Raw genomic sequence first — 21,731 nt, 5'->3', positions numbered from 1 at the left:
CATAAATTTTAAAACTAAGTCTTACAGTTTTTACTAGATAAATAAATAATTTTCTTTCTACGAATACTTAAATATGCATTTTATCTTCGTTTTTAACACTAAACTACTTTTAGCTTTAAATTTGTTTAAGTTTCATTACAAAATCAAACTATAATATGATAGTTGAAAATCTTAGCCTTAAATTAATGAGTAGTTTAGAAATTAATTCTTGAAAAAAGAGAGTATACGAATTCATCAGTAAAATTTGAATATTATTGCATATAACATAGAATTTGACGATAATTTTAGATAGAAATAATATTTTTAAATATAATTTCATATATCATTAAGTTAATATGATCATATAAATAGTAATAATATAATAATGTATTATTATAACTTTTTTTATCATAATAAATTTTATAAATTATTATTAATTTAAAAATATCCGTGCAACGTGCGGACAGGTATACTAGTATAATATAGTAATGAAAAATAGTGATTAAACCTACATCCCCACCTTAAGCCCCCTCTTCCCTTGTCTGTCTTGTCTCTTCTCTTCTCCTACTCTGAATCAACAATGGCATTCTCATCTCCTATTTCTCCATCTTATTCATCTCATCTCTCCTCAAAACATTTCAAGGTTAACAAGACGAAGCTTTCCACCATTAACAAGATCTACCCATTTTCTCTCCTCCAACGCTCTCCTTTTCTCAAGTAACTATAGTTTCTCTGTTTTCATTTTTCTTTTTCCTTTATTTCTGCATGTTGCCCGTATTCTAATTCAGATGTCAACAATTTCGGTTTTTATTTTTATATTTTGGGTCGTAAAGTTTGAAGTTTTGGGATGGGATGAGCGAGTAATGTCAGTGTTTATGAAAGATAAAAAATGATAATGGGATTATGCACAGTTTACATCGTTGTGGTGTTAAATGCTTCAGATTAGTTACATTAGAAAGGGGCGACTTTGTTCAACTTTAGTAAAAGCAAACTGAAAATGCTATTGGTAGCATAATAAAATTAAAAAGTAATGCTGATAAACACTTGCTTTAAACTATTGGAATTATCCCATCACTCTGATACCTTTTGTGGTTTATGGTCTTCTATTCAGTAGTGAGAGGAGGATTGGGAACTTTCTTTGACATAGTTTTACTGTTCTTTGTTTTTGTGGGTCCACACTTCTAATTACTCCATCAGAGAATTACTTGTATTCTACTCCATTTAAGCTTTGAACTGCTGTAACATAGCAATGAAAACTGAATGTGGAATGGATGTCCTTTTGCAAAATTTTCAGAGATAGTTACTTGCTAGAATATTGGAGAGAGGGAAAGGGTTTTTGAAATCACTGGAGATTTCACATTTCTCGTTGTTGGTCCACATCCTAGATGAATATTTTGTATACATCTATGTTGAGTCATGTGAGCAATTTAAAGAGAAAAATCATTGTTAATAGTGTGTATGTATTGGCACATATTGGCAAACATGAAGAAAAGAAAGAAAGCAAGTATTTCTTGGTGAAAATATATTTCACAAATACAAGCATTTCTAATTTGATGTTTTAATTAAGGGCAAACTTTTATCAATTTCACTGTGTCAGATAATACATGTTTCTTTGGTTTGGCACTATAATTGATGTAGGACAATAGAGGGTGGCAGAAGATAGGGAAGTTTAGCCTTAATATAGATGCTTATGATTACTGAATGTGCGTTGAAACATGGAGAAAATGAGAGGATTTGATGGGTAGTTAATTGGTATGGCGTGGAGGACTTTGAGGATGTATAATTCAAGGATTCAGGATCTTTTAGGAAGCAGAGTAGACATACCTCCGTATTATTTTTTTTTGAAACTGGTAATGTTGTATTCCTCTACCTTCAAAAGAGGAACAGAAGAAGAGAATAAGGGAGAAACTGCTTACAGAGAGCCTAACAGATCTACAAGCTATAATTCCTCTATATCTGTTTCTTTACACCAAAAAAAGAAAGACACAATACAATTCCATTATACTTTATGATTGGAATTGGAGTTATCTTCAAAACATATACTATTTCTCTCTTTCCACACAGTCCACCAGATGCAATGTGGAACGATTTTCCATCATCTCTTCTGGCTCTTGCTTCCACCTCTTCTAATCTAGCAGCTCAGAAGATCTGCAGTGTGCTTAGGCATAGTCCATTTTGTGTCTGAGAGTCAGAAATGAACTCCATAACTGAGCAGTGACATCTACTGGTATAGTTTCAATTTTATGTCCATTAAAGATTTTTTCCATTCTTCTTGTAAGAAGAACTACAACGGTTATTTTGGTCTTTTGAAATCTGTAAATAAGACTGCCAGCACAACCTATTGTGCTGATGATATGTAGAATGTTACCTTCCTAATTTTTTTTTATCCATTCAGATACAGTAGTTTGGTCGTAGAAAATTTGCCACATTTGTGGTTTTACTGGGACAATGTCATCACCTGAAAGAAATAACATAAACAGAAAGCAGCTAACTGATGTCCCTACGGTATTGATTAGCAAAGAAGTGAGGATTTTCTGCGAAGGTCAAGAGAATAGTTAAAATCCATTCGAGGAGTGTGTGCTAGCAATGTAAGCCATGCTTGATCTTGTAAGAGATGGGAACTTGTTAAATAAGCCTGATGTTTGATATCCAAAGATTACAGAAAAAACAGTAAGCAACGATCTGTGGGTGGTTGAGGCAGTCCAATTCCTTTTATCTTCCTCTTGCTAATTTAGAAGAGATTTCTGATCCATTAAAATTGAAATTACATCATTCTACTTCTTCCCTTCCGTCGACTGTTGTAAGACTCTTCAAAATTTAGTTTGTCTTGCTAATGTATGTCATAACATTGAAGAGGTCCTCATATATAAATAAACCTTGGGCTAACAACTGTATAGGCATAAGAAATAATGGAGTAGTTTTTGTCATGTCTAAACTTCCAGTTCAACTTTAAGGTGTACCCTCCCAAAAGAAGAAAAGAGCAAAAGGAAAAAAGGAATATAAGGACCATAGCTGTATACTTACCATTCTCAAGAAAAAAAAAAGTATGACCATAGTGGTAAGGGCCCTCCACCTCAAAGCATAAGATTGTGGTTTCAAGTCATTAAAGGAGCAAAATTGGCAATGCCACTTTTGGGCTCATGGGTAGGGGGTTTGGAGACATGGGGTTTTCAATATGCAACTGCTCACCAACCAAAATAAGAAAAGAATTAAAAAAACAAGGGAAAAGGGCCTGATATACCCCTCAACTTTGTCATTTGGAGCTGATATGCCCCTCGTTATGAAAGTGGCTCATATATACCCTTACCGTTATACAAACGGCTCACACATACCCCTACCGTTACAAAATGAGCTCACATATACCCTTCATTTAACGGAAGTGAAAAAGTTAGTTTTAAATTTATATTTTTGACTTTTAATTTTCTTAAAAATTATTTAGGGGTATATATGATTCTTCTAGCAAAGTTCAAGGTATATTTTAATCTTTTTCATACATAGATTATTTTTTGACTTCTTTTATTATAATTATTTGAGTTTCTTATTCTTATTTTATTTTTTTCTTTCATTCCTTAGTGTAAAGAAAAAATTTAAAACTATTTTTTTTTTGTCTATATTGTAATTTAATTTTTGTATTTGAAGAAAAAAATTTGGTCATCTATAATAAGTTTTACAAGAATATTAGTGAAACATAAATAAATTTGACCATCAAAATAATAAATCTAAATTAGTCATTGAAACAAAAAAAAGTTAAAAAATATATATATGTTTGAGGAGGATTAAATATACTCATATGGAATTATATTTATTTTTTTAAATAATAAAAAACTAACCTGAAATTGATTTTTTTCATTTTCGTTAGGGGAAAAGGGTATATGTGAGCCATTTATATATAAGTAGGGGTATATATGAGCCACATTCATAACGAGGGGTATATCAGCTCTAAATGACAAAGTTGAGGGGTATATCAGACCCTTTTCCCAAAAAACAAAAAAAGAATATTTTGTCGCCATCTGTGACATCTACTTTAAGCGAAAAGGTCCTTATAATTTTGTTATTTTGCGAAAAACTTCCAATGAGCATCCTGGACACTTACTACTATGATTTGTCCCTTTCCTTTGAGAATCTTCTTTTCATCTCATTGTTTCTGTTTTGGTAAAGTCTTTCCTTGCTTTTGTTTTATAATTTCATTTCAGAGTGGATTTTAGTTCACAATGGGAAAGAGGAAAATCATCAAAGTTCAGCATAAGTGCTGCTGTGACGAGCAAAGGTCTATTTTTACACTTAAAGCTCTTGTCATCCATGTGTGATTTTCTCTGGTTGCTAATTTCCTCTTCCTTTATCCTATATTGTGACAGAATACTCGTTGGATGGAGCGCTAGAAAATACTCAGCTCCCGAAGGGTGATTGCTGGTCTGTTCATAAATTTGGTGGTACCTGTGTGGGAACACCTGAAAGAATTGGGAATGTAGCTGAGTTAATAACTGCTGATCAATCAGAGAGAAAGTTGGTAGTGGTATCTGCAATGTCAAAAGTAACCGACATGATGTATGATCTGATTTACAAGGCACAGTCTCGAGATGACTCGTATATAACAGCACTTGATGCTGTTAGAGAGAAACATAAATTAACAGCTGTTGATCTACTTGACGGAGACGACCTAGCTAGTTTCTTATCTAAACTGCAAGATGACGTCAACAACCTTAAATCCATGCTCCGTGCAATATATATTGGTATGCCTGTTTTTCCCGTTTGTTTGTCTGATGTCTGGGGGGTGGGGGGGAGCTTCTTGATGCTTCTTTGCTCAAACCGAGTAAACACCATTGCAAATTTGTAGTTCTACAAAGGATGACGTAAAAGAAAAATAATTTAGAGTACTCCAATCCCCATTCCCTTGTACCTTTGCACGTGGTTAATTGGAAGCATATTGCGGTGCAATAATTATGGTTTTACTTCAGTCTCTGGTTAGCATACTGGTTGTTGCTTTAGTCTTTTGTTTTTGCTAGAACTGAATTGGTTCCTAATTGGAGTTCCTTTGATTGACCTGCCCCCCCTTTTAACTTTACAGCTTACTTGTTTTGCAGCTGGTCATGCAACAGAGTCTTTTTCCGATTTTGTAGTAGGGCATGGAGAGTTGTGGTCTGCACATTTGTTGTCATCTGCTGTCAGAAAGGTGGGTTTCTTGTAGATTTTGTCCAATCTTACATAGCTAGTTAGTTCTTCTAGTTATGAAATTAAAATCACCCCACGTCTTGGCTCTACCTTTTAAATTTATACTTGCAGAATGGTGTAGAGTGTAAGTGGATGGACACAAGGGAAGTGCTTGTTGTGAACCCGACAAGTTCTAACCAAGTTGATCCAGATTATTTGATGTCAGAGGAGAGACTTGAGAAATGGTACTCCAACAATCCATCTAAAACAATCATTGCAACGGGCTTTATAGCTACCACGCCGCAGAATATTCCCACTACTTTGAAGAGAGATGGTAGTGATTTCTCCGCTGCTATAATGGGGGCTCTTTTAAAAGCACGTCAAGTTACAATCTGGACAGATGTTGATGGAGTATATAGTGCAGATCCTAGAAAAGGTTCGTCTTTGCTCATTCAATGCCTTTTCCAACTTGATGCCTCTCTGGACTTTCATGAGCCAAAATTTCATCATGTATTTATCATTGATGTGGATGTTTTCCAACTAAATGATGCCTCATTTGCAGTTAGTGAGGCAGTTATACTGAAGACATTGTCGTATCAAGAGGCGTGGGAAATGGTGAAGTCATGACATTCTCTGCAGTTTCTGAATTTAGTATGGCCTCTTATGGCCCTTTGTAACAGCAAAATTTCTTATTTTTTCTGCAGTCCTATTTCGGTGCCAATGTCTTACATCCTCGAACAATTGTTCCAGTGATGCAATACGACATTCCAATAGTTATAAAAAATATCTTCAACCTTTCTGCACCTGGAACAATGATCTGCCGATCTTCTGGAAATGAATACGAAGATGGACAAAAATTGGAATCCCTTGTCAAAGGATTTGCAACAATTGACAATGTAGCCCTTGTGAATGTTGAGGGGTAAGGCTGCACTTGATTCAGGAGTACTCAATGTACGATTTCTTTATTTTACATGATGCTTATTACCCTTTTTCAGAACCGGAATGGCTGGTGTTCCTGGTACTGCTAGCGCCATTTTTAGTGCAGTAAAAGACGTTGGTGCTAATGTAATCATGATATCCCAGGTACATTAATCCACTGATTCCTGTTGTAGTTATTACTATTATGACTACAAGAACTTTAATTGGCAGCTATATTGCAGGCTAGCAGTGAGCATTCAGTGTGCTTTGCTGTGCCTCAGAAAGAGGTGAAAGCCGTTGCGGATGTTTTGGAGTCTAGGTTTGGTCAGGCTTTGAGTGCCGGACGACTTTCTCAGGTATTATGCTTTCCTGATTGCGTTTGAGAAGTTAACAGTGTTGTCAATCCAATTGTAATAGAAAATGAAAAACGGGGCGTTCAGTTCTTGGCACCATCTTTAGTAAATGCATTTTGCATCAACTGCACCTTCCATATCCTGGTTAAGGTTTTAATTTGAGCCCTGTTACGTGATAAAGGTCCCCTTCTCTTTTTATCTTTTAACTTGTTCATTTAGATGTTGTACAAGACCAGTTAGATGAAAAAAGAGAATTCACAGTAAAGATGATGTGTGACAGAGCTTCAATAGGTCTTCTCTTGAAGAATATAATCCTGTTCTCACGTGGTTGCTAGATATGCATTGTGCAACACTGAGAGCCTTGCTTTGATCAGAAAGAGGAAGAGTATTGTCATAATTGGATTGAGCAGGGTACAACATATTGGACAAGTTATGATGAATGATAGGCAGATTGGATATTTGTGGCATTGGGTTCTGGGTTTCACTAACTTGAATAATTTAAAGATCAGCTCAAGATAGCCTAAAAATTGTTAAGGCTGTCAAAATCTAGGTCTAGTAGATGCAAACAGAAAAGAGGAAAACCTGAAACAACAGCTTTTAGATGCCCCTGATCAACAGTGTTATAAGCACTAACTCAGTCTTACTTGAGGCGTCTTTCTTCTCTAGGGAGGATAATAAAACTGGCCAACCAATTGGAAACAAGCTAAGAAATTATGGATATGGAGGCTTAACACCGCAGAAATGAGAGGAGAGTAGGATAAGCCTGAAACATCTATATTTTGTCTGGGCTGATTAAACTGATTACGGGCATCCCAATTCACAAGTATAGTTACACTGCAGAGCTACTCTGATTTAAAAATATTTTACAAACCAGACATTAAAGAAACTAATTTTACCTATAATGCTGCTGCTAAACAAATTCCCACTATTCAAAGCACTGATTATAGATCAAAAAGGACTTGAACCACTCTTTTCTCAATTTTCCAGATTTTGCAATTTATGGTTTCAATGTGTAGGGTTTCTTTGACCTTTGGATTCAGCTTTGAAACAGTGTGATTCACTTGTTTTTTTCTACTGTAGCAAAGTGTGTTGGTGTTTTTGGGGTTTTTTTTTCTGACTTCAGATTCTATCAAGTTATCATTTCCACTTCTTTTAGTCGCTTCACAAGTTGCAATATTATAATACTATAGCTACCTGATTAAGGGTACTTTTTAAACAACCTGATATTACTTTAAATTCTTCTCAGATTGCAGTAATTCCGAACTGTAGCATTTTGGCAGCTGTTGGTCAGAGAATGGCTAGCACTCCTGGAGTTAGTGCTACATTTTTCACTGCACTTGCAAAGGTTTGACAATTTTCTACCCTTATATATAATTTTTTTTTCTCTATGTGACTATGTATGTGGCTGTATCTCGTGAAAACAACAATAGCACAAACAAAATGCCAAGGGAATTTATACAATGCAACCACTACAATATGAATAATGTAATCATATTTGATCCTGGTAATTTTTCTGAATGTCAGTCTTCAAAAAGTAGCATTTTAGTGCAGGCTAATATCAACATCCGTGCTATAGCTCAAGGTTGCACAGAGTACAACATTACCGTAGTTGTTAAGCGAGAAGATTGTGTAAGAGCCTTACGTGCTGTGCACTCAAAATTTTATTTGTCAAGAACAATAATTGCTGTGGGCATTGTTGGACCTGGATTGATTGGAGGCACATTGCTTGACCAATTAAAGGATCAGGTTTGTCAATTCAACCTTTTGTTAATTTGATCTTTCCTATTTTGCTCTGACATCTCCAATTGAAATTAAGTAGTTATTTTTTAATCTCTGGTTATTGTTTCTTTTATAATATTAATATCCATGACTGTTTCTAGAATATAGTTTGATTTTCCCTCCATGCCCCCTCAGTAATATTTTGAGTCTCTTCAGAATTTTGAAGGCTGATCTTAGGAACATAGCCCATAATCATCATCAGTGGAAGGCCAAGTCCAATTTCACATTTCTATCTATTCATTACCCTTGTAAAAAGCTCTGAACAATAGATGTTTCTTTCAAATTTGATTAGCACTTAAAACGATACAATAGAATGATTTCTAACCTACTGCAACTGAAATTTTACATTCCTTTTGCAACTTTGTTTTAAATTTCAATTTTGACATGATTTCCTTTGATTGATGTTGGCTATTAATTTCTGATCATGTTTCGTTTAGAGTCTCCTTGTTCTTTGATCACTCTTTTCCTCTCCTCCCTTTTTGTGCCATGGAGTTTCCTTTTGTTGCTAGTGGTTTACAAACATTTACTATGCTGATTTTTATTCATAATTTTAGTGACTTGAGTGATGTTTGCTATATTTATTGCTTTATTAACTTTCTGTATATATAAAGTTGTTCCCTTTTCCCTATCCATTAAATTTCTAAAGATCTAATCTAGTTTAGACTTTCAGCATTTCCAAGCTGCAGGTCATTTTGCTTCTTAAAAACTTTCTTCTTGGAGTAGTTTACTTCTTCTCATTTCTACATGTGCTGGAAGATGTGGTTAACTGTTTCAATTTTTTAACACTACACAACATCAGCTAACAAGTCAGACTTGAAGAGAGTCAAGACTTTATTCTAAACTTTGTCTATGTTAGCTTCTGTGTGATAAGGTCGTTTGCTTGTAAGGTTGTTTCAAATGTTGTTCTTCTGTTTGAGGAACAATATTTTAAACAGGTTATGTTCACGTCGGCCCTCATTTTTAAATTAATAATATCTTTTCATAAACCATCTTGCTAGACTTAAGCCGTGGTCAACAAATTGTTATTGTTTGTTTTATCTTTTCCCCCTTGTTTAATCCTGGAAAAGAAATAAGTAGGAAACAAGAGAAGCGAGTAAAACACATAAGAACTAGCATAAGTAGAAAGAAACACATATCAGGATATGAAGGCCAATTTTACATGCCTACTATACATGTTTTCCTGCTTATTGCTTAATTTTTTCTTCTTTTTCTGAAGGGTCTCTCTCTGCAATGCTACAGTTCCAGTAAGGAATATTCTAGTGATCTGGTCCACTTGCTGTGGTTGTTAGTATGTCTGGAAGTGGACCTGAACCAGTGTATTTTTTTGTGTTTGATGTCACTTGCACCTTTTGTTTCCAAAGCTTAGTTTTTCGGCAGGATTGCTGAATTGCAGACAAAAAAAAGAACAATTAAACATATAAAGCAATGGAGCCATCATAGTATTTTTTTTTTCCCGTTGGAATGTTGTTTGACATTTATTGAGGACACTATCAGAATATTGTATATGACTTGTTTCAAAGGTTAGAACTTTTGTGGAAGACAATATGGCATGCATAGGAACACCTTTCATTATCCTCCGACTAGTTGAATACTGAGGATATATCTGCAAGCCTGCATATCTGTTCAAGTTCTAACACCTCGTCTTTCTCCCAGTAGCTTAGAATTATATTGGGTTAAATTGATTGTGCATTTTTGTGCATCAGTGCTGTGAATGCAACACTCAGGTTCTTGAGGAATACAAAACTAGAGTACTAATTAACCGGTTAATTTCTTCTGTAATTTGTGGTAAGTTTTCTAGGAAATTTGGTTAAAAGCTCTTCACAGTTTTCTTTCTTTGGCAGACAGCTGTCTTAAAGGAGAAATTCAACATTGACTTACGTGTGATGGGTATAACTGGAACGAGGACAATGCTACTGAGCGAGTCGTAAGTCTTGAAAGTCATATGTTCTTTTACATGCTCACTGATGTATGTTATGCTTCTAATATGGCCTTAGGCCCAGCTTCGACGTTGGGAAACAACACTTAATGATTTAAAGATGAAAGAGCAGCACATTTAAGCATGCTGCAAGTAGCAACCTGATTGGTGAACTAAATAGAACTAAGTCGTTCTGTTGTTTGAATTTGATGACGTAATGGTTAATTAAAAGTATTACATCTACTTATCTGCAGTTAATCCTCCAAGAGAAGTTTTATTATGATTTGGTTTTGCATGACAGTTTGTAAGTCTTGCTTGCTGAATAACGGAAGTCAAATTTTGAAATTTGTATTGTTTCAGTAAGATAATAATGTAATTTGTAGTCAATCAAAGGGGAGAAATATAGCCTTGTAAATCTCCTTCCATCTTATCCTTTCACTAGGAAAAAGGAATAAGAAAAAAAGTATGAATGGCTTTTTAAAAAGAACAAGAAAAAAAAAAGTTTGAATGTTTTATTTAGTTAGAAACACTTCTAAAATAATTGATTTGGTGTTAAATATGAGGGAGTTTGTTGAAGAACTATTAACAAAGAAAATACAAACTTAGTTTCTGATGGAACTTCAAATGCTTGGCTGGCTGGTTATAACTGCTGTACATATGGTCTATTGATAATATTAAATGCTCTTTAGGAGTATGATGCTAAGGCATTCTTGTCAATGTTGACAGGGGTATTGACTTGTCAAGATGGAGAGAGCTGCTAAGTGTAAAAGGAGAAATGGCCGACATGAATAAGTTTGTTCACCATGTACGTGGCAATCATTTTATCCCAAACACTGTAATGGTGGACTGCACTGCAGACTCTGATGTCGCAAGCCATTACTTTGGCTGGTTGCATAGAGGAATACATGTTGTCACCCCGAATAAAAAGGCTAATTCAGGACCGCTAGACCAGGTAACTAAGTACTTTCGTATTGCCGGCTTTCTGGAAATAGAACCTCAATTTTTCACCATTTTCCGATAGTATTTCTGCTTTCACCTTCTTTCCACTCAATCATAGAGGGGAAAAGATGATGATTTTTGAAAGTGTTGTATTTCTCTCTTTTACTGAAAATTATGAAATAGTTGAGACTGGATCTTCTCATACCTGTTATTGCATTTCCATAAATTGCTTCCAGTACTTGAAGCTGAGAGCTCTACAGCGACAATCATACACTCATTACTTCTATGAAGCTACTGTTGGAGCTGGTCTACCAATCATTAGTACCTTACGTGGACTTCTTGAAACTGGGGACAAGATCTTGCGGATTGAGGGCATTTTTAGGTTGGTATCATTGTGATTTGCACTTGTTGCAAATTTCTAAATATTTAATTGTTACTGATAAGGTGACTCATGCTTCACTACCTCATGCACTATGGGAAATAAAATTTGTTAGTTTGGTTTCCTCGTATTCAGTTCATTTCTCTTGTTTTTGCAGTGGAACTTTGAGTTACATATTCAATAACTTTACGGGCTCAAGGGCGTTCAGCCAAGTTGTGAAGGAGGCAAAGGAGGCAGGTTATACTGAACCAGATCCAAGGGATGACCTATCTGGAACAGATGTTGCCAGAAAGGTATTTGGTGATGGTTTCAAGTATTTTATTTCATTTCATTTATACCCTAAAATAAACTACTACAACAACAATATACCCCGTGTAATACCACAAGTGAGATCTGGGGAGGGTAGGATGTACTCAGATTTTTATCCCTACCTTTGTGGGGTAGAGAGTCTGTTTCCGATATACCCTTGGTAGCCTAAAATAAACTGATTCCTTGATTTCCATTTTCCCACTATGTCCGTGATTAGCATTCTGCAGAAAATGACATCTTGGGTTTACTACATACCCAGAGTATAATACTCTGATTTTATCCTTAAAGATGGTCGCTGTATAATGAAATTCTAAGTCATGACTTTGTGTTGCAAATACCATGCTGATCAAGTTATTTCTGTCCATATATCATTCCAGCTGATGTTGTTACTTGTGCAGATTTTTCTTGTCATCCAAAACATAAGATATTAAAATAAGTCCTGATTCCACATCGACTACTTCTATATTTTCTTATATAATGGCTTCCCTTTTCAAGGTGATAATTCTTGCTAGGGAAAGTGGGTTACAGCTAGAGCTTTCAGATATCCCCGTTCAGAGCCTTGTGCCTGAACCATTAAGGGTGAGTTCTTCGTTTAATCATGTGCAGCATTAGTTAGATAGTTGTTTTTTTCCATGAAGTAATTTTTGGCTGTTTTTCCAGTCTAGTGCATCTCCCGAGGAATTTATGCAGCAGTTGCCACAATCTGATCAACAGTTGGCTGCGCAGAGGCAAGAGGCTGAAGACTCTGAGGAAGTGAGTACTCTGGACTTAAATTTTATAGAAATGAGCTTGAATGTTACAGATACTTTGTTCTGTGATGGTCATCTTGTATTATGCACCTTTTCTATCTGATTTTCCAATTAGATTGTAATTAGGAGAAGTTAGCTCAGAATTCTGTTACAACACATGTGAGAGGCATGTGATGGATTCAATTAGTTAGTTATAACTACTTGTCCCGCCAATTCTCATTCCTTGCTATTTCAATTGGTTATAAGCTGGGCTCATTTGCCTTTTGTAATCATCTTTTGGTGAATTAATCGGTAATCAGGGAGTTGCTACTTCTTCTATTTGGGTATTTGTTTAGGTACTGTGAAGTTGTTCTTAAGAATATCACAATTTCTTCTTATTTCTTTGAGATCGTATCATTGGTGTCGGAGCCATCGCCTTAGATTGGTGGAATGGGTGATCACAGTACTAGAATGCAAGAGATGAGAAGGGCTACATGGATGGTGGGATCTGTGACAGAATTGGTCAGAATAGTAGATTTTCAAGGTCACGCAGGCCATGGATGAGATAAAGAAAATGATCGCTTCTATGTCAACAGGTTGACCTGCTGAACCAGAAATTAACGAGGGGGAAATGGAGAATTGCCTCATGTGAAGGAAAATGGAGCAGAAGGACTGAAGTAATGAGAGGGGAGGAATATCAGGTAGCCACACGGAATTATCAAGTAGAATTTCCCAAATTTGATGGTTGTGGGTTGCGAGACTGGCTATACAAATGTGACCAGTTCTTTGAAGTGGATGAGACACCAACAACTTCTCGAGTCAAATTGGCTTCTTGTAGATTGGAGGGGAAAGCATTGTTGTGGCATCAAACCTAGATGAAGAATCGACTTACTAGGGAATGGCCAAGTTCGGGGACAATATGTGAAATGCTTGTACACTCCAGGTTTGGGACAGAGCTGTTTGATGACCCTATGGGGGATTTCAAAGACCTTCGACAGGTATCAACTGTACAAGATTATGTTGATACATTTGATGAACTGTTAACTAGAGTAGAATTGACAGATGACTGTGTCGTGAGCTGTTTCATTAGGGGATTGAAGCTTGAAATTGGTTTATTGTGAAGATGTTTGCTCCTAGGTCCCTACAGAGGGATATTAGCTTAACCAGAATCCAAGAACAAACCCTAGCCTTACAAAAAAAATACTTACCCCTTTCCAACCCCTCACAACCTAGATCAAATTACTGAAATCCAGCATTTTCCTAACCTACCACCAGCCATCTCATAACCAAAACCAACCCTCCCCAAGGCCAGTTACTCACCAAAGGAATCCTTACAGACCAAAATTTTTGAGTCCTACTGAAATGGAGGAAAGGAGAGCAAAGGGATTGTGTTTCAATTGTGATGAAAAATTCACTGTTGGTCATAGGTTGGGTGTTGCTTGACAACCATTAACCCTTTTAATGTCTGTAGCAGATGGGAACAAAGTCAACAACAATGTGTGTAAAGGGTTAACTTGGAAAATGCAAGATGTGGTGTTTGAGTCTGATATGCTGGTTTTACCTATTGGAGGTTGTAAAATGGTGCTGGGCATACAGTGTTTGATTACACTGGGGACATTGTATGGAATTTTAGGCAGCTAAAAATGGAGTTCACTCTCATGGTTCAGAAGGTGTCTCAGAGGTTTCCGACCTCCTACTGCTAAACCAATCCAGCAAGGCCAAATGGACAAGTTGTTGGCCAAACCTGCTGCATTATGAATGATCTCTGTGGGAGTATTGAAAGAGAGTCCCATAGATAGATGCTAGCCTCTTGATTCTGATTTATGGAAGGGAAGGTAGAAGACCCTGCAACCCTTGAAAACTTACAAATGGTGTTAGATAAGAATGAGGACCTTTTCAAAGGGCCTACTGACCTACCACCCTCTAGATAGCATGACCACAAGATTACACTGAAGGTGGGTATTTCACCAATCAATATTAGGCCAATATGCATCCTGTGATTCAGAAGGATGAGATTGAAAAGATGGTCGAGGAACTGCTTGAATCAGAGTTATAAGGAATGGTATCAACCCCTATTCCTCTCCAATTGTGATGGTAAAAAAGAAGAATGGTACACGGAGGATGTGTGTAGACAACAAGGAGTTGAACAAAAGCACAGTGAAGGATAAATCCCCAATTCCTGTGATAGAGGAGCTACTGGATGAACTGCATGGTGTTGAATACTTTTCAAAGCTGGACTTGAGGTCTGGCTACCATCAAGATTAGGATGGTTGAGGAAGATAATCTCAAGAATGCATTCACAACACACCATGGACATTATGAGTTTTTGGTCATGTCATTTGGCTTAACCAATACTCTTTCTACTATTATTGCTTGATGAACCAGGTTTTCTTTCCTTATCTCAGGAAAATTCATCCTGGTATTTTTTAATGACATGTTAATATACAGTTCTAGCTGGAGGGATCATTTGTTGCACTTGGAAGAGGTTTTCAGGACACTGAGAGCCAACAAACTATTCGTCAAAAAAAGCAAGTGTGCTTTTGGGTTAACTCAAGTTAATTACTTGGGACACATAATTTCAGTGCATGGTGTTGCTATGGATGGCCAGAAGGTTAGTGCTGTCTCAGTCAGCCACAACCAACAACCATTAAAGCTTTAAGGGGCTTCCTTGGCCTCACTGGGTAGTAGAAGGTTTGTCCAGGGCTATGGGAGCATTGCTAGACCCCTCACTGACTTGCTAAAGAATAGAAGTTTCACTTTGTCTGAAACTGCCACTCATGGTTTTGAACAACTGAAATTGGCCATTACATCAGCCCTCATCCTTGCTCTTCCTGATGTCACTAAAGAGTTTGTGGTAGAGACTGATGCCTCAGGAGATGACATTGGAGCAGTGTTGGATCAAGAGGGCAAACCTAGTTAACTTTCAAGCCAGAAGAAGCTTAAAAAATAGTCAAAAATCATTCTGATGTAACCTATTTGTTCAACCTTTGGCTCACAAAAGAGCACTGTGTCTCATCTGCATACTGTAGGTGACATACCTCCATTATTTCCCCTTTGCTATTTCGTATCTCAAACCCCTTAATCCATCTATTATGTAATACTATCCTCATCATGCTATCAAATCCCTCCATTGCTAGTATAAAGTATAAACAGGAAAGGAGACAGAGGGTCACCTTGTTTAAGACCACTTTCAGAACCAAAAAAACCTACAGGTTCACCATTCACCAAAACAGAGAACTTGACAGTTTTAATGCAAAAGTCAATCCCTTTCAACCATTTCTCACCAAAGCCCATTTGTTTGAGAGTATTCAACAAGAATCTCTAGTTGACATGATCATAAGCTTTTTCTATGTCTATCTTACACATGACACCTGCTTCTGCCCCTTCAAGTCTTGAGTCCACACACTCACTAGCAATTAGGGCTGCATCCGTGATCTGTCTTCCTTTTATAAATGCTATCTGATGCTTGTTAACTAAATTGTTAACCACCTTCTTGAGTCTTTCAGCCAGTATCTTTGCCACTATTTTATATATTCCACCTATGAGACTAGGTCTAAAATCTTTCAACTTTGAAGCTCCAACCTTCTTTGGGATCAAGGCTATGAATGTTGCATTGAAGCTTTTCTCGAACTTATGATATTCATAAAAGTATTGGAGTGTCTTCAGGATGCCCTCCTTCATAAGTTCCCAAAAAGCCTGAAAAAAGGACATAGGGAATCCATCCGGCCTTGGTGCCTTCTCCATAGCACACAATTTAATGCCTTCTAAGATTGCATCCTCTTCAAATTGTCTTTGTAGCTTCTCCTGTTCTTCTCCAGATATCGTTGTAGCTTCATATAACACTAATTCTTGCCTCCACTCTTCTGTCCCTTATACAAATTCTTGTAGTAATTTTGAATAGCTTCTTTGATCTCTTCTTGTCACCTGACCTCCATACCATCCACCTTCAATTTATCTATGGTGTTTACCCTTTTGTGAGCTGTAGCTATCCTATGGAAGTATTTTGTATTTTTGTCTCCCTGTTTCAACCATTGTATTCTTGATCTTTGTCTCCAAGCTATCTCCTCATTTCTTGCAACTTCAAACTCTATAGCCAGGTTTGATTTTTGCAATGCCTCATCATCAGTGAGAGCTCTTTGTTCTTGGATTGCCTCCAAGGCTGCTAGCTGGTTTAAAATGTCATCCTTTCTTTGTTTCCAATTGCCCCTGTTATTTCTATTCTACTCTTCTAACTTTTCTTTTAGCATCTTTAGTTTATCAGCTAAAATATAGTGAGGCCTCCCCTTAACAACAAAAGCTCCCCACCAAGGGCTTACCTTTTCTTTGAACCCTTCTACCCTCAGCCACCAACTTTCAAATTTGAAGTATTTTTCTTGAAGTTGAACTCTCCACAAGATAGCATGATTGGATTGTGGTCAGATCCTATCTTTGGTAATACTTCCTGTAAAACCAAGCCCTGTCAATCTATGAAAGGGAGTTGTTGGCATTAGTTACTGCAGTACAGAAGTGGAACCTTATTTGTTGGGGAGACGCTTTATTATCAAAACAGACCATTACAACCTTAAATTCCTATCGTAGTAGAGGATAATAACACCTAGCCAACAGAAATGGTTGGTGAAAATTGAAATTGCTTGGCCATGACTATGACATTGCTTATAAAAAAGGGAAAGACAACATTGCGGCTGATGCCTTCTCCATAAAAGGAGGAGCCACCTCAGTTGCTTAGCATATCTAGTGTGCATGTTGAAATACTTGATGAGGTCAAGCTGACTTGGAGTCAAGACCCTCACTTCCAAAAGCTACTGCAAGCAATTAATGCAGGGACTACTCACAAGGCTTACTATAAATTTCAAGGGGGCATACTTAGTAGAAAGGGTAAGATTATGGTTGGCCACAATCCTAACATTAGAAAGCAACTTATTGCTTTCTACCATGGGAGCTCAATAGGGAGTCATTTAGGTATTTCTGCCACCTTGAAGAGGCTCAAGCAGGAGTTTTATGGGAAGAAAATGAAGCAGGATGTTTATGTTTTTGTTAGGGAGTGTGAGGGTGTACCAGAGGTGTAAACATGAGAATGTTGCTTCCTTCACCTGGCCTACTCCAACTTCTTCCCATCCCTGATATAGTATGGCAGGATGTCTCCATTGATTTTATAGAGGGGCTACCTAAAGCTGCAGACAAGGATGTGATTTTTGTAGTAGTGGATTAACTCAGTAAGGCTGCACACTTCATGATCCTCAAGCACCCTTGTTCTTCCTTAGATGTGGCTCAGGTGTTTATGGACACTGTCTTCAGACTACATGGTAATGCAAAGTCCATTGCATCTGACAGGGATGTGATCTTTATTAGCAAGTTCTGGAAGGAATTGTCTAAGCTACAGAAGGTCACATTGCTGACTTCCAACGCCACCGATGGACAGACTGAAGTTGTCAACAGGGGTCTCGAGTGTTACCTCATCTGCATGACATTTGAGAAACCCAAGGAATGGCCACAGTGGTTACCATTAGCAGATGGTGGTACAACGCCACCTACCACTCCTCTACACAGATGACTCCTTGTGAAGTAGTGTATGGCCACAAACCACCCCATTGCTTCTCTACATGCCTTCTGATTCCAACTTGGAGACTGTTGACAGAAGTTTACAGGCTAGAGAGGCCACTTTGAGAGCCTTGAAGTGTCATTTACTCAGGGCTAAGAATAGGATGAAGTTGCAGGCTGATAAGAAGAGGACTGACAAGTCCTATGCATTGGTGATTGGGTATATGTCAAGTTTTTCAACCCTACTGACAATTCTCGAGAAAATGACCAAAATGGTCCTTAATGTATGAGTAATGCTTTATTTTGGTCATTAACATATTTCATTTTTTGATTGAAATGGTCCTTAATATATAACAAAGGTGTTTATTTTGGTACTTAATATATTTCACTTGAATGAAATAGTACTTAATGTATAACAAAAGGTGTTCATTTTGGTTGTTTACCCTAAACCTAATAGATTTATGAAAAAAAGAAGTGTTAAATTTAATTATGGACCCGGCTAACAAAATTCACAAAGAACGAACTTTATAAAATCTAACGCCATTCTCTCTACTTTCTCCAACAAAATTTACTATTTTCTCTTTTCTAAAATATTTTTCCACTGACCTAATACCCACGTGGGGTCCACCATTAAATTTAACACTTTTTTGATTAATCTGTTAGGTTTAGGTAAATGACCAAAATGAACACTTTTTGCTATACATTAAGGACCATTTTAATAAAGTGAAATATATGAAGGACCAAAATGAACACCTTTGTCATACATTGAATACCATTTCAATCAAGTGAAATGTATTAAAGATCAAAATGAACACCTTTGTTATATATTAATGATCATTTCAATCCAGTGAAATATATTAAGGATCAAAATAAAGCATTGCTCATACATTAAGGACCATTTTGGTCATTTTCTCGAGAATTGTCTATAGGGTTGAAGCTTGACATATACCCAAATCACCAATGCATAGGACCTGTCAGTCTTCTCATCATCAGTTGACACCTTCATCCTATTTTGAGCCCTGAGCAAATGACCATTTCAATCAAGTAAAGTATTTTCCTAGAACGAGAAGTTTTCCCACACATTACATAACTAAAGAAACTTTACATGGGACACATTTGACAATTCACATTCAAACTTCTTATCTATGCTCTTGAAAATGCTGAAGCTGACGATGATTTTCTAACTTTGGCAAATAGACCTTTTCCCATGCCATTTTAATATATGTACTATGTTGAACGTGAAAGTTAAATTTAGGATAGAGGGAGTAAAACAACATTTAATAAGATAGAAAACAGTTGGAAAGAGAAGCGTGAAATGTTTGTGTATTTCACTCATTAACAATTATTGCATAGCTGATTCATTTTGCATTTCAATCAAAGAATTACCAGATTATTCATAGAATGTAGAGCTGTTCTACTGATTTCATTCAATTTTTTGAGGCAAAAACTGAGTGAGATAAGTTTTGCTGGAAGATGCCTGGAGATCTTAGAAATTGTTTATCTCTTAATGTAATGGTTGTTTAGGTCACAAGCATCATCTTTGTGTGGTTCAATCTATTTCAGAAGCAGCACATCTGCACATGCATGACAAAATGTTTTCCGTCTCAAAATTGTTGCCATTTGTTGGAGTAGGTCACTTTGCATGTATTATATGATCTGCTTTCCTGTATGTGCTATTTTTATATGAAAAAATGATGTGTTATGTAGGTTTTGAGATATGTTGGAGTCGTGGATATTGTCAATGGAAAAGGGACTGTTGAGCTGCAAAGATACAGCAAAGAGCATCCATTTGCACAACTCTCTGGATCAGATAACATAATTGCATTTACAACTGAAAGATATGCGAAGCAACCTCTAATAGTGCGTGGTCCTGGTGCTGGGGCTGAAGTGACAGCCGGTGGAGTATTCTGTGACATCTTGCGGCTTGCATCATATCTTGGCGCTCCATCATAATTCATTTACTGCGATCCACTTATTCTGCCTTTCTGAGTACCATCAAATTTTATTCTGCCTTTCTGAGTAACCATCAGTTATTCTTCTGCCTCTGTAATGTTTCACATGAATGGTGTTGCAGTTTCAGCTTAAGCTGTACTTTGGCCGAGATGCACATATCTTGTAGGGGTACTTCTTTGTTAGTGAAGTGGATTGGTGATGTTTTTCGATGCAATAAATGTTATTTTCAGTGTAGAAGGTGATTTTGTTTCCTTTAATTATCTCACATACGGCTTTCCAAATTCAATGAAGAGTTTTCTCCACAACAGATAAAGAGTCTAAAGATGTTGGGGTATTTGCTACCCCCTCCCTACTTGCATTCACCAGACACCCAGTTTTTCTATGTTCCAGTCATTATCAAATGAACAATAAGAAAAATCACGTTTGAATGTAATAGATTTAAGAAGTTTTAGGGAGTATAATGGAAGAAATGTCACTAGGACCAGACAGCAAGGTATATTAATGATCACTGTTCAAACGCAAATGGACATAACACTGAACAACTATCACCAGACAATCATCAGAGCATATCAAGGAAGAACACAGTGAACTTTTCTAAAAACGCAACTATAAATTACCTTTCATTTGAAGCAAAAGATAATATCTTTTTCCTGTTGGTGTTTTTGTCCATTGATACTTGTCAGTTGCCATATTTATTATATAATATGAGAATCTAACAAAGAAATTATCATTAAATTATTTTATGTATTTTTTCGTGTCCTAGTGTAAGTCATGTTTCGCATATGAGAATCACCCTATTATCTACTAGTTAGAGGTGGCAATTTCAGCACATATAAGCGAAATGGATCCATTTCCCCCATATTTAATTAAATAAAAACAAATAAGCTTGCAATCTTTATCTTCAACCATGAGTGACTGAGTTTATGGCGCTTGGATTTCAGCATTGTGAAACTGCCACTATATCATATTTGATGAATTCATTGTCATCGACGAACTCGCTTGCTGCAATCCTCTAGACGGTTGTGGTCATTATAGAAGGACACTTTAGTTCGACGTTGCAGACTTGATACTCATCATGTTGGTGGAACCCTTCAACGAATTTGAATTAGAAGAAACTATGTCTCTGACAAATTGCTAATAGGGAAAGAAAACAAGGACCGTTATTGGTATGAATTTGCGGATTCCAACAGAGGAATATTCGTATTGATAGCTTTGCCTGACTAGTTTTTTAATGACATCTTTGGTATTCATATATGACCATACTGTCCATTGTCAAGCAAGAAGACACCGATAGCCGGAGGCTGAATGTTACTCCCCAATATACACGCAAGTGTATGTGGTCGCTCAAGTAATATAGATTCTTAAAGAAACAAGTTATCATTCCCAAGGGACTTATGATTAACTTATAGCCAACACTTAACTCCACAAATAAAATAGAAGTAACCGTTTCAGAGATAGTGATGATTGTTAACTACTACTAATTATGAACTAAATAAACGTAACTAAATGTGAACGCCTTTAAGATGATGTTTCAAGCAAGTAAAAGACAATTCCAGGGCTGCAGCATGCAATGAATCTCATGTATCATATTATTGGCTTAGAACTAATTTTAGTCGTCAAGTTACTGATTTACAGGGTTAATTGTATGAGTCGGGTTCACACCTCTAATCGCTTACCCCAATTAGCTATCTAATTACATCGTTGAGCGGGGATAAATAGATTAACTGACGAGCATTTATATTTCATCATGTTTCGTAACCAAGCGAATTGTTCGTCCGGGCATCACTCCTGAA

General features: G+C 36.6%; 1 protein-coding gene across 1 annotated transcript; it reads left to right on the top strand.

Moving 5' to 3' along the window:
• Positions 1-481: 481 nt before the first annotated feature.
• On the top strand, positions 482-20,176 carry LOC102583425 (bifunctional aspartokinase/homoserine dehydrogenase, chloroplastic-like). The gene is made up of 18 exons (XM_006353532.2): positions 482-696; positions 4,173-4,246; positions 4,335-4,709; positions 5,061-5,149; positions 5,260-5,563; positions 5,690-5,742; positions 5,832-6,046; positions 6,123-6,210; positions 6,288-6,401; positions 7,645-7,743; positions 7,950-8,144; positions 10,019-10,101; positions 10,819-11,044; positions 11,268-11,413; positions 11,568-11,703; positions 12,215-12,298; positions 12,380-12,472; positions 19,693-20,176. The coding sequence occupies exons 1-18, from the start codon at positions 560-562 to the stop codon at positions 19,936-19,938; spliced, it is 2,757 nt and encodes a 918-aa protein (XP_006353594.1). The 5' UTR covers positions 482-559; the 3' UTR covers positions 19,939-20,176.
• Positions 20,177-21,731: the final 1,555 nt, after the last annotated feature.

The sequence above is a fragment of the Solanum tuberosum genome, unplaced genomic scaffold (assembly GCF_000226075.1).
Source record: "Solanum tuberosum cultivar DM 1-3 516 R44 unplaced genomic scaffold, SolTub_3.0 scf00153, whole genome shotgun sequence".
NCBI lineage: Eukaryota > Viridiplantae > Streptophyta > Magnoliopsida > Solanales > Solanaceae > Solanum > Solanum tuberosum.
The sequence above is the reverse complement of the archived record's forward strand: the minus strand, read 5'-3'. Positions and strand labels throughout refer to the sequence as shown.

Bases quoted from the DNA above. Each gene is read 5' to 3' on its own strand.
- LOC102583425 (XM_006353532.2), top strand. From the start codon at position 560: ATGGCATTCTCATCTCCTATTTCTCCATCTTATTCATCTCATCTCTCC. The intron at 697-4,172 runs GTAACTATAGTT...ATTTCATTTCAG, and splicing joins CAACGCTCTCCTTTTCTCAA to AGTGGATTTTAGTTCACAAT. The intron at 6,047-6,122 runs GTAAGGCTGCAC...ACCCTTTTTCAG, and splicing joins GCCCTTGTGAATGTTGAGGG to AACCGGAATGGCTGGTGTTC.